General features: G+C 37.7%; 1 protein-coding gene across 2 annotated transcripts in view; it reads right to left on the bottom strand.

The window, feature by feature from the left end:
• RALGAPB (Ral GTPase activating protein non-catalytic subunit beta) overlaps positions 1 to 18,930 on the bottom strand; it is an 85,233-nt gene that overhangs the window by 45,827 nt on the left and 20,476 nt on the right. For both annotated transcript variants that reach the window (XM_026503494.4, XM_026503495.4), the window contains exons 4-14: positions 18,391 to 18,554; positions 16,614 to 16,800; positions 13,337 to 13,468; positions 12,486 to 12,664; positions 11,049 to 11,197; positions 10,704 to 10,920; positions 7,014 to 7,215; positions 4,043 to 4,210; positions 3,402 to 3,516; positions 2,884 to 3,031; positions 325 to 389 (exon numbers count right to left, since the gene is read on the bottom strand). In XM_026503494.4, coding sequence (XP_026359279.1) covers positions 325 to 389; positions 2,884 to 3,031; positions 3,402 to 3,516; positions 4,043 to 4,210; positions 7,014 to 7,215; positions 10,704 to 10,920; positions 11,049 to 11,197; positions 12,486 to 12,664; positions 13,337 to 13,468; positions 16,614 to 16,800; positions 18,391 to 18,554 — 1,726 coding nt within the window. The remainder of the gene's footprint in view (positions 1 to 324; positions 390 to 2,883; positions 3,032 to 3,401; positions 3,517 to 4,042; positions 4,211 to 7,013; positions 7,216 to 10,703; positions 10,921 to 11,048; positions 11,198 to 12,485; positions 12,665 to 13,336; positions 13,469 to 16,613; positions 16,801 to 18,390; positions 18,555 to 18,930) is intronic.

An 18,930-nucleotide genomic window follows, 5' to 3' on the forward strand; every position in this document is an offset into this window, starting at 1 on the left:
ATTATTATTAGCAACCTACTGGGACACGAATATAATTTCCTTAATAATAATTTGATCACCCATCCTACATCTACCCAGCTCATTCTGGTATACTCTGTTAATTTCCCCACTCTCCTGTCTGTACTCCAAGTGTGGGGATCACATATCCTATAGCCACAAGCAAGGGGCAGTGGGAGTCTCTGGGAAGCTTTTTTTAATTTGGAAGTATTGGTGCTTTGGGGGACCTTCAAACTTTAAAAATCACAAGGACAGACATTTTGGAATGCAATTTACATAAAATCAGATGTTGATATTCTGACAGATAACATGTGGTATGCTTCTTACCATCTCCATTTGGCAACCAATGGCTTCTAAAAGTGCTGAATCTTGAACAATATTTAACATTGCCCCTGTAACAGCAAAAAAAAAAAAAAAGGCATTTTATTTAAATATATGACAAGAATACTAAATTGGCTAAAATATCTCAATAGAGATAAGAATATGATTTTAGCTGACTATTCCTGAAATGTCCATAAAATTGCTAATAAATCTACAGACTGGATGAAAGAAAACACTCTTTAGAAATGCCCTAATTCTGATCTGTCCTCAAAGTTGTAAAACCACATTTTCTAAAATAAACTTGAAGTCAAACTTAACTATATAAAAACATGACCACTCAGATATTTTTAAACTGGTATTTAAGACCAAATGCAAGCATATCAATTTCAAGTATAATACAAACTAAGAAAAATATTATGGACTACTTTTAAAAAACAGATTCTGTTCTTTTATTTGTTTTTTTAAAGATTTTATTTATTTATTTGACAGAGAGAGAGAGCCAGAGAGCACACGTGGGGGGAATGGCAGAGAGGGAGGGAGAAGCAGGCTCCCTGCTGAGCAGGGAGCCTGATGTGGGGCTTGATCCCAGGACCCCAGGATCATGACCCAAGCCGAAGGCAGACACCTAACCAACTGAGCCACCCAGGCGCCCCTGGATTCTGTTCTTTTAGAAATAAAAGAAAAATGACAAAATAAAAATCTTTCTGGTCAGACTGCTTTTGTGTTTATTTATTTATTTGAGATAGAAAACGAGAGGAGAGGGCATGAGTCGGGGGAGGAGCAGAGGGAAAGGGAGAATCTCAAGCAAACTCCCTGCACAGCACAGAGCCTGGGGCTCCATACATGGGGCTTGATCCCACAGCCTATGAAATCATGATCTGAGCTGAGATCATCAGTCGGACGCTCAATCAACTGAGCCGCCCAGGTACCCTTGATCAGACTGCTCTCTAAGAATGATTAAAGCCACAAGGTTCAGGGCTACCCGTGGCTGCATATTCTGAAGGAAAACTGCACATATTTACTATCAAGGAACTTACAGCCCTAGAAAGGCTAGAACAGAAATAAGACAGTGTGCCTAGCACACCGCTTCTCATCTCAGTGTGGGAGTACTCTCATTCACAGTGGATAAAGAGAGGAGAGACACAGCTTTGCCAATCTATGGCAAGAGTTGGACAACTGACTCTTCCTTGAAATGTACATATGGAGCTCTTCAGAACAAGGGTAAGGCAAAACTAAATAACAACTCTGTAGTAAAGTATCTGATTTCAAGTGATACGTTATTTGAATAACCTAAAACACTACAATGTGGAGGCCCCCTCATAGTAAGATTTAAGCTCTGTTCTTTCAACTCTTTCAAAATGAAAGGATTTATTCTTCCCTATTTATTCCACCTTCTCACTGCATAACATAACACTTCCTGAACACTCACCTCAACTACTCCTGCCACCACCAATTCTTTGGCCAGGACATTTCCTCTCTTGAAATGAAATCCTAACTTCATTTCTGCCTATTCAAATTCTGCCCTACAAGATCAAATTTAACTTCCACTTCCCCCATGAAGTCTTCCTTGCTCTTTTGGTTTGTTCTCTCAACAATGAAGACACTGAACAAGACATGCAATCTGCTATTATCTGACACTTTGTGAGAATATTCTAATTTCTGCAATAAGACTTGCTCAAGGCTGAAAGCCATGTCATTCAGTTCTTTAGTACTGTCCTCAGAGCACCTGTAACTAGGGCCATGTTCTTGGCTTGGATGAAAAGCCAGAAGTACAGAAAGAGACAGCTGTAGTAATTAAGCTGAAAAATAACGGGGGCTTAAAACATGGCAGTGGGCATAACGATGAAGAGCCATTTAAAACAGATAATCAGGGACACCTGGGTGGCTCAGTTGGTTAAGCTTCGGCTCAGGTCATGATCCAGGGTCCTGGGATCGAGTCCCGAATCGGGCTCCCTGCTCAGCGGGGAGTCTGCTACTCCCTCTGCCTGCTGCTCCCCCCTGCTTGTGCCTTCTCTCTCTGACAATAAATAAAATCTTAAAAAAAATTTTTTTTAAATAAAAATAAAACAGAGAATCAGTATGATCAGGAGACCACCAGAGAACATTAAGGAAAAAGGAAGGAAGCAGAGCAACAGCTATTCCTCAGTTTCCTCCTGGCAGGGTTCCGACATAGCTTCCAGATTTACACCCAACTCAAAATTTTTCCCCATGGACATAATGAGCAGGAGGCAGAGGAAAACGCAGATGTAAGGGATGGAAGGAAAGAGGAGAGAGGGAAAAAGAAGGAGGTAAGGGAAAGGAGGAGAGAGGAAAGGCAAGAGGGAAAGAGAAAAATAATACAACTAAAACTAAGCAAAACTGACCCCCTGAGTCACCTATAACGCTTTCCCCTTTCCTCATCTCACACCTTTAAACTTTTTCACATATAGAAGCAAACAAATTCTGCCTCTGATTCAGAGTAGAGCTGTATTAGGCTCAGGCTTCATCACCGACCCCTGGCTTCCAAGCACACCTGGGGTCAACAGTGTATGGGTTCACTTACAAAAAAAATGTGTTAACACAAACCTAGTATCATTTGAGTGTTGTTGGGGTCCGTTTCCGTTTGCAAGGCACCTATTAGTATATTCACAAGTCTCAACTTCAGGGACAAAAAAGTTATTGGTTTATCATATGAAGAGCTGTCGTCATTACTAAACTTTCCTTCCAGGACCACCTATGGAAGAAACAAATAATACTCAACATCAACTGCTGCGGTGCGCTATGCCCACGTGGCAACTCCTGCAGTGGACAAAGAGACCAGGCTACCAAGCAAGGCCTTCAACTTACTAGTATTAGCCCGTCTGCGAAGTCTGGCACTAACTCACACAACATGCGTTATTATTAGCTGTCACTAGCTATCGCCACCTGAAACAGTAGACCAAGGCATGCTGGCTGGCTGACAGAAGAAGAACTTTGTTGATTTGATTGAAATAATCTGAGAAAAGTTTTAAAAAGCTCATGTTCCATTTTTTAAAATACAATTTGATTTGATTTAAGCACACAAAACAGAATACAGAATATAAAAAACTTTAATAAAACATTACCTCAGATCTGACTGTGCCAAAATGATGAGGGAGGGGCAACAAAGAAAGGAGGATATTAATGGAAGATCTTCTCAATTCTGTTGGATTTACATAGCTTTTGAATTTTGAGAGTTCTCTGCCAAAAAAAAAAAAAAAAGGAAAGAAAGAAAGAAATAGCTATTGGTATTTCCAAACCAAAGCTTGTTTTTAGCTATTGCCAAATATACATTATGTCAATTTTTCACAATATTAAGCACTGAGTTTGGTTTCATAATGCAATAACTACTTTCCACTGAGTTTATATTCTGTGGGGGGTGTGTGTGTGTGAATTTCCACGTTAAATCGTTACAGAATGAAACTAGAATCTGATTGACTGATTTAAAATGTATGACCTACTCTGTAAAAGTAGGACCTCTGGGCTGCGGTTGTTCTTAGCCCTCTAGACCAGGCCAAAAAGGATTCAATATGCCCAGGACAAATTAGAACTAAATGAATTCAGGGATGAGGTATATCTGGATGTTCTAAGCTCAGGTAATGTGACCTGAGTCCCCTTGGGCTATGAAGACAACTGCACAGGATAAATTAGGAAACTGGGGAGGAAGCACCAAAACAGACCAGGCCAAACCCAACAAGTGATATGCTAGTACAGAGTGAGAGCTTACCTGTCAGGCAAAATGGTTTCAAGAGCTGAAATAAAGTAAGGAACCACAACATCAATCCCTTTCAAGTCACAGCAGAACAAAGGAGGGGAGTTTAGAATAACGCTGGCCAAGACAGGATGGCACACATAATCATTTATCTGCAAACCTTGAATTAAAAGCATGTAAAATCTAGGAAAGCAAGAAAAAAATTTTAAATAAACTGATCAACTGTTTTCATAATTATTAATATTTTCTACACACTCATCTGAAAGTCTATTTCCACTCTTCACTACTTTACTTCTATCCTTTAAAAGGTATTATTAGAGTTAGAACAATTCAAAAGCAAATATACTAAGAACCAAATTATCTTTCCTAATGAAAAGAGAAAAAAGATTCATGTCTATTACACCTTCTTGAAGTGTTAAGCCTCGCAACTCAGTTATAGGTGCCTGCAAATGAAGACATAAATGACTGCAGTAATTATCAGTAAACTAGGAATTATTGCACTGAATTCCATGCCAGTAAAATTCTGCAACAATTCCCAGTTTTCCCAAGGGGGAAAAAAAAAGTGTGTGTTGTCTCTTTCCCCTTCCCCATCATTTCTGGGGGGACGATGAAAGAAAGAAACCTCATTCAACCCTGCATTTACCATGGAGGTGAGTATGAGTAAGACTCCTTTTAGGAATATACCTGAGCGTACCTTCCTTCAGCCTCCTCTCCTAACCTCCAATCAACTAAGTATTCAATCTTCCATCATTCAAGAGCAACTAGATCGGTAAACTCTTCTACTACCGTGAGGCACTTTTCTCCACAACCTATTCGGAAACAACTTCCTCACCTGGTCACTACTCAACACACTGCAATCTAGCTTCTCCTCCTAGAACTCGGTTGAAACCATGTCAGCAAATAATCAACAGCCTCTCAATTACTAAATCCAGAAGACATGTCTAAGTCTTAACTTACTCTGCCTTTTTTAAAGCATTCAACCCTTTAATTACTCCCTTCTTCTCTTCTTTTCCTTCTGTGACCTCTGTAGTTGTTTTCTCTAATAGACCCTCTTACTCCACCTGCCTCCTACACTGGTATCCATCAGGCTGTCAAGCTCCACTCTCTTAAGCTCTCTCTCACACTAACCTGGTTTTAAGCTCCTGAATATAGTCAAATCAATCTCTAGCCCATGCCTCTCAAGTGAGCCCCAGATCTGTGCCAAAAGTGTGCTGGATACCTGAAAGCAGGTCATGTCAATTATTGATTAGTGATAATTTGTACTGATTACTCCAGTACTTCCTATGCACAGTGTCTGGCACATGGCAGGAACTTAATAAATATCAGTTGATTAATATCCTACAGGCATCTCAAACTCAATAGTTTCATAACTAAGTTCACCACTTGCCCTCTAACAGATCTGCTTTTTTGGTTGGTCATACTCCCACCACCCAGTCTTAGGGGCCAGATAGAAAGCTCATGATCACAGCCTTCTCCCTTATTGCTATTTACTCTTCGGGGTATCTCCCCAACCCATAGTCTCCCTCCTGAGACTATGCCTCCACCACAAGTGATAAGCTCCGGCGCTCCATGTGACCCACCCTCACAGTTGTAGCTGACTAAACCAGAGGAAGACACCTGATTAATCCGATCCTCTTTCTCAGGAATCTGAAATTAGGCTTCAGAAATGCTAACTGGCCCTGCTGATCATCTAGACCAAAGCCATGGAATTTGAGAACTCAGAAGCATATTGAATATAAGAAAGTAATCTGCAGAGAAGAGAAGAATGAAGCAGCTCTGGGAGACCATGAAGACAGAGAAACAGAAAGGAAGAAAGTTGTTTTGTTCCTTGAACACTTCCCAGTTTCTGATCCCTGCCCTTCTGAGGCCCTGCTGCACGTCCTGACTTCAGAATGTATTAAATAGCAGTTTCTCGTAACTCATTACCATTTTGCTTAAATCACATTGAGGGGTTTCCTGTTACTTAAAGCCAAGAACCTATTAAGATACCCGATTAGCTGCCTGCATGTACCATTCTGTTCAGGCCTACAGGATTCTGCACTCGGTTCCCTCTGACTCAGTTTAATCCTCACTCTTGAGAACCCGGCGGGTACAAACACCTGAATGCTCTTGTTGATCACCTTAGCAGCTATGTGAATGATCAGTTCAGGAAAGCAAAACAGAGTCAAGAAAAAACAGGAGGCCACTACAAGTTAATTTAGGAAAAAAATGACAAGATCTAAAGTGTCATGGTGAGGACACAGTGGAGAGACTAGAAAGAGGGTTAAGTAAGGCAGGAGTTGGTTCACCATCTAAAGAGAAAGAGGGACAAGAGTCTAAAATGACTCCCTGGTTTCTGGCCTGAGCAACTGAATGGCTGACAGAGCCATTCACCAAGATGGTTGAAGTCACCGATTGGGGTAAGATGACTCTATCCAACCTGCTAACATAGGCTAACCACTACCCAACCTTTTTAAGTCCAGCATAATCATCCCATCCTCTGTAACTCTTTCCTGAACCCCTGGGGTAAATGTGTACTGCTGCTTCTTCTGAATGCCCACAGCACTTGACCTCTGCCTCTCTCCTACCAGCTTCCTATTACTATCGGATCATTGTTACTTATGTACGTGGCTTTGCTCACTTGAGAAAATAAGCTCCCCAGAGGCCAGATTCACAGCTAACATTTCTGGACCATCTATAGTGCCTAATACTGTGCTAAAAATTTATTTAATTAATGTGATTCTTCCAAATTTCTCCATTATTAATAAAAATCAAATATGATGAAATAAATAATATTTCTAAAATAAAAAGCATCTCAAGGATCTTTACCAAATTTGATGAGGCAGCTAAAATGCAAGAATTCAAGCAAAAATTCCAATTACTTATAGACATTTGCAAGTATTTCAGACCAAAATTTACTTATCACTTCAGCCTACCAAGTCATGCTATAATAGTTTCACTATCAAAACTATATAAATGGAAAAATAAACAAAAAAAATTCTAAGACCTGGATAAATAAGCTGGCAGAATCTCTTCTCCAGTCTTCTTGCTACAAAAAATCCTACACAGTGTCCCACAAGCCTCAGCTCTTCCTGCTTCATAGTTATCAGGAAATTCACTTGCATCAAACATAGGATTGGAAACCATGGTGTCTGTGGACATTTGTGACCCTTTCCGTCGAAACTCCATGCTAGCTTGTGTTGTAATGGCTGAGGAGAGAAAAGGAGCGTTTTATTATATTTGTCAATATGCAAATAGGCTCATGGGACCCTGGACACAAAGATCAAGTGTTGATGTCATTAAATTGTTACTTAAATAGAATTCAATAATGCTTTTGTTTGGCAACTACGTCTTAATTTTTTTAAAAAGGGGCTCTCTGAAATCTTCTTTGAAAATGGTAACAATTAATTTACAGTGATATTATCAGTTTAATAGAGTCTACTAGAAGCATTTTTCAACTGAATTTTTGATCAGCAGAGTACATGTGTATATATCTGTATGTGAATACAGATATATAATAAAAGAATTTGGCTTTTCTATTATTTATTCTGCTTTTTCCTCCCCCTGTAGAATGATGCTTAAACATTAAGAAAAATAGCTACTGCAATTTACACATTACCCCAGACAGACATCATAATTGAATGGGCAAGCCCATGCCAGTTTGTATACTTTAGGGAGAGGGCAAAGTAAGGATGAGAAATGGGTAGGGAGGAAGAGAGAGCATTCCCACCACCCACCCAACTCCAAAACACACACCAAAGAATTGCCCAACCAAGCAAAATGAGAATGAATTTTAACAACCACAGACAGCAGCTAACTTGAGGTTGATAAGTCAGATAATTGGATTGGTAAGAAAGATTATCATGGTCATTCGTTGTCACTGAAACAGAAGCCCTTTGAAAGTTGCTTTTATTTTTAACAAAAGATTTCACAGTGTATTGAAAATCACTCTGAAATCTTTTATCACTCTACATGAAATGTTTAAATTATTTTGTAATAGTTTTAATAGAATGCAGAGTCAAGCATAAATCTTTATGCAACTTCCCATGAGCCATTTTTTAGTCCTGAATAAGCTATCCAGCAATAATACATTTGAAAAACACTACATGCAGAATGCATACAAACCAAACACTAAATCTGTATAAAAATAAGCTTAAAGCTTAAAAAAAAAAAAAAAAAAAAGCCAAAACACAGTTAGTGCAAAGTCCTGGAATTCATGACATGACCAGACTAGTGTACAGAAATAATGGGACTGATTCAGGCAGATTAATTTGCTTTTGCCAACAATCTTCCCCATTCAAAACACAGAAAAGTATTTTTCTTCCCAAGTGCAAAAACTACAAGAGACAATGACAATCAAATTTTTTAATGGAATTATGAAAAAAATAAAAACATGACTGCAATTAAGGAGAAGCTTCTGGTTCCTACTTACAAGATTTATAAGAAAGAAGAATTTGGATAAAAGATGCTGCAAGATAATAGAAATAAATGGAAACAAATCAAAGGACAGCAGTAATTATAAAATACTTTAAAGATGGTGAAATTTTACAATAAGTTAAGAAGCTTTTTAGCTTTTTAAAAGTTAGATTAAAAGCTTTATGATACCACAAGCTAGTTCAAAAACAGGAAATTGTGCATTCAGATCCAAAATTATGATTTTTGTATCATGCAAAACAATGAACGAAGAAAATTACACAACTACAAAGAATTGAGGTTTTGAACTGCCAATACGTGCATTAAAATTTTAGTTCATTAACCCTTCCCAGCTCAATGTCACTTTTACAAACTACAGTGTAATGTCACAGCAGTCTAGAGCTAACCAGTTCATAGAAGCAAACATTTTAAGTTAGAGGTGAACTGCATGGCAGAATTCCTTGATGGCAGCCAGTACTTAGAAAACAGACTACAGCGTTAGTATTTCCAAATCTTCCAACCCTGCCCCTCCACTCCCACCCCCACAACTTCAAGAGCAGCACCCAATAGCACTCAAACCCAGTGAAATACCAGGACACCTCCTATCTCCTGGGTAATGTAACAGCCTTTCTCATCTCCAAACACAATAGGGGAAAGAGGAGCTTCTATCTTTTCCGTACCAAGGAAAATGTTAAGAGTTAAAAGTAAGAATTAGTTGCCCACATATTATCTGAATTATCCATCTTTTGGAACGAGAGGGTGAACAAAGCTGTTACAAACTCCCTAGAGAGTGAGAAGAGCTGTATATTCCCTTTAAGCAAGCCCACCAAGGAGGCAGGAGATTGAGCCATTCTGGATCCAGGGATTTTATGGTCAATAGCTTGATACCCAAAAGTTACAATTATAAGAATTGCACCTTAATAAAAATAAAAATTAAAAATATGACTGATTCATTCTAGAAAATACAATACAAATTAATAAACATAAACATGGTTCAGAAAACTCAAAATATAAGGCACACGAACATAAGAAAATATAAGCCAAAAATGTGTCCTAAAAGTTTTCATTTAGTCATGAGTACATTTACTTATCCATACGTAAGAACTACTTTCAAACTTGTAAATAAAATATAATATGGAAATGGCAGAATATAAAGTGTCTGAATTTGAAGAAAATAAACAAAGGAATCTGTAAATTCAAACATGCAATCTCCAATTATATTCCCAAAAATATCTTCATAGTCACACTTTTTAAAATTAAAAGATTTGTGAGAACATCCAAAATGATTAAACACGTATAATGCTCATATAGACCTTAGTTCTGAGATGATTCATAATAGCTAAGAATGCATTTCTGAGAGAAAGCAGAGACCTTTATGGTCATCATATCAGTTTTAATCCTTGGAACTAATATTCTCCCTAGAGATGCATAAATTAATGCAATCAGGCATCCTTTTCTCTCAACCTACACCTAATCCCAGTCGGAAAAGTGCTTTCCTAACAACCAATACACTCACTAGTGCATATAACACAGTGTCTGGGCACATAGTCATTGCAGCTCAATAAATGCTAGCCATGATTATTGTTCTCTATAAGACATGTCATAAATATCCAGTATTTTCTGCACTACCCCACACTCCCATCCTGCACGCTATGCCACTACTTCCAAGTACAATGGTGAGATGACAAAAATAAATCGGACTTCACTTAGTGCCATTTCTGTAATAAAATCTAAATGAAGATAGCAGGGTTGAGTTAATTTGCCACCAGTCTTATTTAGTTCCAAAGCAAATGGTATTTTTTAAAGTGTGCCCTGAAATAAAGTTCTCTAGACTAAAACCTGAGAAGAGTTTTTCATGAAGCAGAAATTTTCTAATATTTACATGTACTAATAAGTGAATGGCTGTCAGCATCTAAGAAAACACTTCCTGTGAATAAATTTCTGGTCAAAATCTTTAATTCTTTCTATCAATATTATTATCCTGGCTGACATGAAGGGAACTTCCGGCCACCTACTGAAAGGAATTTGATTCAACAAAAAGTGGCTAACCTGAAGTGTGTCTAATAAACCAGACAAAAGCCAAACCTCATAGAACAGACATAAAAAGGACATAGGAAAACTTCCAAAATTCTGTTACTGCAGCTGGAAGGGGTTAAACACAAGACACTGCTTGGTCAGAGACAGAAAGCTTTTTAAGGTACATATTAATCTTGCAGGTAGGAAAGATTAAAAAGAAAAAAAAGAAAAGAAAAAAGTGATAACATATTTCTTGAGCAATATTTACCAGTCATGCTGCTGTCTCTGTTTATCCCATTATGAAGTTTACAGTGAACAAACGCTGCATCAAACAACCAAGATCCAAAGAGATTCAAGATGCTGTTAACCTTTGGTCTCCGAGGGGCAGGCAGTGGCCGGGGTTCAGAACTAGTCTGATTGGGACTTGACAGAGGAGAGGTGGAGGATGTCTGGTGCTGAACTTTCGAGGCATGAGCAGTACTAACCTGTTAGAGGAGTACAAGAATATATCCATACTCAAGAAAAGTTGAGAAAACAGCAGGACTTTTTAAAAAGGTTAGCAGATTAAAAAGTCAACTTTATACAGCATAATAAGAGAGACGAAAACTCTTACTGTGCTTGTCTTCATGGTGGCCTTATTCACAGTCACAGCCCGGTGCCTCCGGTTATGTGGTGGGGTGGTATTGACAGCAGTGCTTTGAGGCATACTTAATCTATTCACGGGTGTTGGAGGAGCACTGTCTGATCGGGGCCTAGAAATGCCTTTAAGAAAAAGACAACTGGAGTTATTCTTCATAGTTTCAAACATGTGGTCAGAAAAATCTTCCTTAAATAACACCAGTGAAGGCTGATCATGACAGACTACAGCAGACACTGCTAGCTGCCTCCCAATAACCACTCACTCTTTCTGAGTTACAGAACACGAATTTTAGCTGGACATGGCTACCCAAAATACACAACTACATTTTCTAGCCTCCCTTAGAGCCAGATGTAGCCATGTTCTGACCATAGACAAATGGGTGATTGTTGGGTGGGTCTTCCAAGAAATCTCCTTAATAAGACCAATCAAGTACAGACTTTCCTCCCTTCCTAATTCCTGAACAGGATGGTTGGAACTTATTTAACCATCATGGCCTATGAGAGAGTACACAAAGAGCCACAAGATGGAAGGGCCCTGGGTCCCTTACAATGATGGAACAGCTACAGCAGCCCTATACTGCCTACCCATGGCCTTACCATATGTGAAAATAAACTATCTTGTTTAAACCACTGGTATTTTTGGTTGTTATGTGGCAGCCAAACTTAATTTGAACTAATATACTAGCTATGTAATGTATTAACAAGTGCACATAATAAATGTTTTAGAAAAAAATAGTTATTAAATATCATTGCCTTTTGGTAGGTTAAAAATACTGACTTTTCATATTCCTAAAATGTGAAAAACGTTTTGTTTTTTTTTTTTTAAGATTTTATTTATTTATTTGACGGGAGGTGGGGGGAAAGTACAAGGAGGGGGAGTGACAGGATGAGCAGGGAGCCCGATGTGGGGCTCGATCCCAGGACCCCGGCATCCTGACCTGAACAGAAGGCAGATGCTTACCCGACTGAGCCACTCAGTCGCCCTAAAATCGTTTAAAATAATGGTTCACAAAAGGTGTAATTTGCTTCCCAGTGACACACATAAGAAAGATACCTAATGTATTTTAATCTTATTTTCTTGGATTACTAGTGAGAATGAACTTTTCCCTTCTGTAAATCATTTATTCATATCCTTTGTCCATCTATCTACCAAATCTTATTCTTTTTCTTAGCATATTTTGATCTATTTATATAAAGACAACGGAAGCCTTCTAGCTATTACATTTGTTGCAAATAATTTTTCCTACTTTGTCATTTGTAATCAGATTTGTTCTGAAAAACAGATTTGTTCATCTTTTTCTTCGGGCTTTCCATAATAGTTTCTAAATCTATACTCTAGAGTTATCCATAATAGTTTCTAAATCTATACTCTAGAGTTATCCAAACATTTAGCAACATACACAAAATTCACCTAAGAATGCATCCACCAGACAGCTGATTCCACGCATGGCACGAAAAAATATTTGAGGCAGATGTTTAAGGCAGGGATACTGATTCAATTCTTGTGGCATTCCGCTCACATTTAAGAACTGTTCCTGAAATTTGGGAGTTGAGCTTATAATGGCCGGGTTACTCAAATCCACAGGATTACTACCAAAAAAGAGAAAAAGAATTAATTACAAAGAAAGGCTTTCTAATTTTAAAGGAAACAGAAAACGATCATAGAAAAAGACATTTTAAAAAAACTAAAATCACTGAAAGACAAAAAACAAACTACAAACTGGAAAAAAAGATAGAGAATGATTAACATCCCTAATTTATAAAAAGGATAATTTAGCATCACTAATACACAAACAGAAAAATGAGGCCAGTCAAACCAGAATGAGAGGATATGGAGAGGAAATGGTTTAAGAATTAGGGCAGTATGCAACAGAACAAAAGTTCCAAAGGACACAAGGACGTAGCTAGTAGAAAGAAAAGTAAGAAGCAATAAAACTGAACGGAAAAGAATTACTATAAAGAGAGAGCAGGTCCTGGGAGAGATAATATCCAAGCTGCAACAGTAGGCACGAGAGCAAGTGTTACATGTACACAGGGGACAAGATTCTAGAGAGTGCAGACCAAGCGCAGCTGAGGGTAGCCTGACTCTGCTGGGACAGGGAGAGCAGGAGGCCCATGATGTAGATATGCCTATTGTCCACTGTGCCTCCATCTGAGGACTGTACTTAGCCGTCACATACTGAGCACCAACATGAAAGTTACAGCATGGTTCCTGCCCTAAGACACCGGGGAAAGAGCACACACAATATTAAATAATAGTACCTTAACATATGTAAGAAGCGGAACCACGTCTGTGCTACACACTCGTTATCCATTTCAGGAGGGATCAGACTGGCATCTTCATCAGGAACTTTAAATGGAGGAAATGAAGGACCATATGTAAAGCGTAGCAATCTGGAATACAAAAAAAATGCATACCACCAAGTTCTTTTTTTTTTTTTTTTTTTAAAGATTTTATTTATTTGACAGAGGGAGACAGCAAGAGAGGGAACACAAGCAAGGGGAGTGTGAGAGGGAGAAGCAGGCTTACTGCCGAGCAGGGAGCCCGATGCAGGGCTCGATCCCAGGACCCTGGGATCATGACCTGAGCCGAAGGCAGACACTTAACAGCTAAGCCACCCAGGTACCCCAACTAAGGTCATTTCTTAACAGAATGAAAAATATATTAAAGTGTTAAGATATGTATTAAGTATTAAAATATTAAGAATTAAAATATGATAAGAGAAATACAAGAGAAACAGATGACATGTGCATTATACCTCACAGAAGTGAATAAGATAAATGAAAACCTTTGTTGATAAGAGACAAACTATAAGGGGATTTCCAGTTTTGTAAGATAAAAAAATGTTTAAATATTTGAATAATGTATTTATTTTAAAAATTACTGTTATTTAGTTACATACCTATTTATATTTTAGGTTACATAATTTACATTATAAATGTATATATAATTTATAAAACTACATATACATAATGTTATACATTAAACATATACATTATGATCTTATACTTTATATACTAGCTTTTTAATACATAATATGTAATATATAACTGTATATGATATAATTTCATAATATATAACATTATAAACCATATATTATCAAATTATAAAATTATGCATTTTTAAATTTTTATTTATAATTGCAAACAACATAAGTAGTAAATTGTATAATCATATAATATGAAACTGATGTTTATATAGTTATATAGTTATAATATAGTTATTTAAATTATTTTTAAAAGATTCACCCCACTGCAAACTCCTTCAACACAACTAAGCTGTAATTTATCCATAATAACTGCTATATAACTTGCATGAAGTTCAGAATTTATAGTGTACCTTAAAAGTAATTCGATTCAAAACTTCAATTACTTAATTTAATAGTACTATTCCAAATGTATTTAAACTGTTCAATGCCCTTTGACTCAATTATCTTATATCTAGAAATTACATCTTGGGGCGCCTGGGTGGCGCAGTCGTTAAGCGTCTGCCTTCGGCTTGGGGCGTGATCCCAGCGTTCTGGGATTGAGCCCCACATCAGGCTTCTCCACTAGAAGCCTGCTTCTTCCTCTCCCACTCCCCCTGTGTTCCCTCTCTCACTGGCTGTCTCCCTCTCTAAAATCTTAAAAAAAAAAAAAAAAAAAAAGAAATTACATCTTAATGAAATAACCAAAATACACACAGACTTTGTATAAACCATTCATATCAACAATATTTTTAAAGAACATAAATATCTAACCAATGAAATTATTTATATAATGAAAAACTACAAAGGCATTAAAAATACAATCTTGAGATTTAAGAATGGAAAAGGCACACGTAATTAATGGGACAAGAATCAAATTTAAAAAGCAGATAACAATACTACACAGATTAATCTCAAATTTTTTTTATAAAGAGAAATGGAAAAAATACATTAAAATGTTAACACTGGTTATCTGTAAGTGATGGATATTTTTCCCTATATCTTCCAAATTTTCTATTTTAAGAATGTATTGCTTTTATAATCAAGATAAAAAGAAGTATTATTTATTTTTTTGGAGGAGTAATTAGTTGATTTATTTAACATGATACAGGTATTATTTAATGACTACTTTTTTTTTGGTTGCTAAAAATTGGGGGTTTTTTTTCACTTATTTTTTTTTCATTTAAAGTCACTTAAGTATTATTTAAAAATAGATTCATAATTTTGACATTCACTAAGATAAAACAGAATCAAAAGAATATTCCAAAACCTCCATTTTTTACTTTAAACAATGATAAAGATATAAACATAAACATTTTATTAACTCAGAAAAAGACCAGTCTACCTTCTGATATACAATGCTACCTATAAGGTATTTGTTCCTGCCTTCACACTGCCTCTCCATCTATCGAATCTAAATCAGATCAAGTCTCTAGATCGTACTGCCAGCTGACAGGAAACACAGAGGACAGAGAAACATACTGACACAGCTAGGACAAAATCAGAAAAATTCAGAACGTGGAAACACTCTAAGACAAACAACCCAGTTTCTTCAACAACAAAAACTGCAAAGAAATAAAAATGAGAGAGTAAGAACCTACAGTTTAAGATAAGCTTAAGAAACATGTCAACTAAATGTAATATGGGAACCTTGCTTGTTTTGATTCAATGGCATCAACCATAAAAAGAAAAAAATAGAGGCACTCAAGGGAAATTTAAACATGGAATGGCTAACTGATATTAAAGAGCTGTTAAAATTTTTAGGTATGATAATGGTATTATGATTATGCTTTAAAAAGAATCTTCATCTTTTAGAGTTACATATTAAAATATGTAGAGTTGGGGGTGCCTGGGTGGCTCAGTCGGTTAAGCATCTGCCTTCAGCTCAGGTCATGATTCTGGAGTCCTAGGATCAAGCCCCGCAACAGGCTCCCTGCTCAGCGGGGAGTCTGCTTCTCCCTCTGCCCCTCACATTGCTCTCACGCTCTCTCTCACTCCCTCTCTCTCAAATACATAAATAAAATCTTTAGGAAAAAAAATGTGTAGAATTGAAATGAAAAAACAAGTCTGAAAAAAAAAAAGCCTAAAGTTTACTCACATTACATATAAATGGTAAAAAAGGTAAAATTATTATAACAAACTACCTACACTTTGGTTATAATATAGCATGTTATAGTATGGTCTTGTTTCTGTAAAATTATGTATAAATACATATAATAGGATTTCTAGTGAACTTAACTTTTTTTATACCTTTCTACGGTTTTTTAAAAATAATTATCATGGTATTTTAGTAATCAAATTAAGAATGGGATTTTGGCAAGGGAGGCAGGGTGCTGAATTTATCTGGTTCTCCGTACTTCATCTGAAGGTTTTAGATTTGCCAGGCAGTAGCCGAACTGCTATATCCATTTTTAAAAAGCAGCTTGATTCTACACCTGAAATACAAGTAATAACAGACACAGGATATGGACTTTTCACAACATAGTCCATGAATCCCAGGAAGACATGGAACTAGGAGAAAGCTGTCTTAGACCAGGTGGATGAAGGAAGGCAAGTCAATGATGGTAACCTACCTTGAAGTGAGCGCACAGGTGACCTTGCTCCACTGCTCCACCACTGCCGGGTGGTGCCTCCAGTTCGCCACCATCTCCTTGGCTGTTTTCCAGTAAGGTGGTGTTGGGAAGCACCGAGTACAAGCTAGTAACCAAACCTCAAAGAGAACACCAATCAACTTCTCTGCTAGATTCTCAGCAATGCCACCTTACCAACAAAAAGAAAACATCTTTGGCATACTTACTTTTAAAGAAAAATCTTTAATTCACTGATTTGGGATAAGTGGTCAAAAAAATCAAAATAACTGCAATGTTAAGTTCTGACTTTCAAACAGCCACTTAATAAGTAAGAATGAGAAACTGTTCTTAGGAGCTCCTATGAAGAAAATAATGACTACGTCAACCAATTATCATTTATAAAGTTTTCAAGTCACCCTGCTCAATTCTTATCAAAGATCTTTATCTTCCAGCAAGTGGGACACAGAGGAGAAGGGGAAGGAAGAATGTCTATAATGTGTGACTACTGGGTCAGTTTCTGGCTGACTGGTTTTTACACATGACCTCCCATATTCCTCGCATTAATTCTGCAAGATAGATACTTGTATCTTTTACCAATTATCAATTAAACACGTTTTGAAGAAGAGAAAACTTAGATGAGAAAATTTAAGTAACCTCTCCAAGTTTACTTAGTAAGTGAAGGAATCAGAGCAAATAAATACCCAGGTCTTTCTACCTCCAAACTTTGCTGTAAAACACTCAGGTGTTTGAAAGCTACCCTTCGGGGAGAGGGAGACAAAGAAGGGAGCAAAAGGACTGGTGCTGTGCAGGACAGAGCCTCAACCATGAAAACAGACCTGTTCCTCTGCTCCGAGCCCCGGAACTAGGGAGAAAAGCAGTGGTCTGTACTCTGCATAGCTCCACAAGGCAAACGTGGGATTAGTAGGAAAAGTTACAAGGATGCATATCTCAAATAAGCAAAAATGAAGTTTCAACAATAATGAGCCCCAGAAGGGGAGAAACTGCCTGTGTTGAGTTGCTGAGATCCCTGGCATGGAGACTGTGTACCAACGATCTAATGAGTCAATGACTGGCTAGCTATCATCATAACAGACAATGTATTCCTACTATGGACTCACTTTCAACGGTGGAATTCTGTGATTTCCTTTAGGTAATTTCCTGGACACTGCATTTGTGTGAGATCACAAGCACACACTTGCATGTCTGTTAGTAAGAGACTACACAGATGAATAGGCAACAAGGGAACCTAGAACTAGAATATCAACGTAGTTTGTGTACACTGTGCTGTAACATACACAGCAGGGCCTCTAAAATACAATCTGAAGGCATAAAGCTGGAGGCTTCTTAATGACAAGGTAATGAGTGGCATACTGTCATAGCTCAAATAGAACCCTTAAGATTTTGTATGTTTCATTTGCTGAACAAAATATCTTCTGCAGCTGTCAAGTTTTCAGTGTCTACTTTGATAACTACTTTGTAATCAGGTACAGTACTTACAGGTTCCACTTCAGTTAGTTCTTTCCTATATAGGCTCTGTACTGTTCCTATCATTATCAAATATGCATCAGTGCACTGAGTCTCTCCCTACATTAGCAAAATCATCACTGAAAGTAAAATAACTTCATATTGCACCTATGAGGGCTCCCATTCTAAGACCTGTTAACCTTAGTTTGTCAAATGTCATGCCAAATTGTAAATCCCTACTGAGTCTACTACTCATTGAGTTTAAAGTGAACTGTATCCAGAGCTCGGAAATAAATTAGAAAAAACATAAACAGACCTTGCACCGTTGGCGGGGCTAGAAGTATGTCATTAATCTGCAGAAGAAACAACAGTAAGACTTCCCACGTTTCTCGTGCCATGATGGATGACTCACGGGCCAGTTTCTGAATGGCTCTCAGGACCTGTAAGCATAGTCGGATCTGACTGGAGCCCTGTTCCTGTCTGAAGAAGACAGACATATCACTGACAAGCCTCAAGGAGAGAAAGCAAAGGCTTGAGGACAGGCGACTTATGGACACAGCAAGCAATGGTCCAATGACACTCCCCAAGAGCATCAGAAGACAGGACGAGGTGCAGCCTCTTCAGTTCAAAGCTATTTCACCACCATACAGTTTGGCTCTCTGGGATCTCAACCTGCCATTCCTATGAGAGCTTGAAGAGCTCCTGGGGGGGGGGGGAGGGATAGCAGAATGGAAACTTCACCTCTGGATTTTCTAAGTCTAAAATGTGCCTGACACATAACAAGCACACCATTTTCTGCTGAATGAATGAGTAAACACCCACAGCCCCTTCTGTTACTCAGACTGAAGTAGAATGG

The sequence above is a fragment of the Ursus arctos genome, unplaced genomic scaffold (genome assembly GCF_023065955.2).
Source record: "Ursus arctos isolate Adak ecotype North America unplaced genomic scaffold, UrsArc2.0 scaffold_16, whole genome shotgun sequence".
NCBI classification, from domain to species: domain Eukaryota; kingdom Metazoa; phylum Chordata; class Mammalia; order Carnivora; family Ursidae; genus Ursus; species Ursus arctos.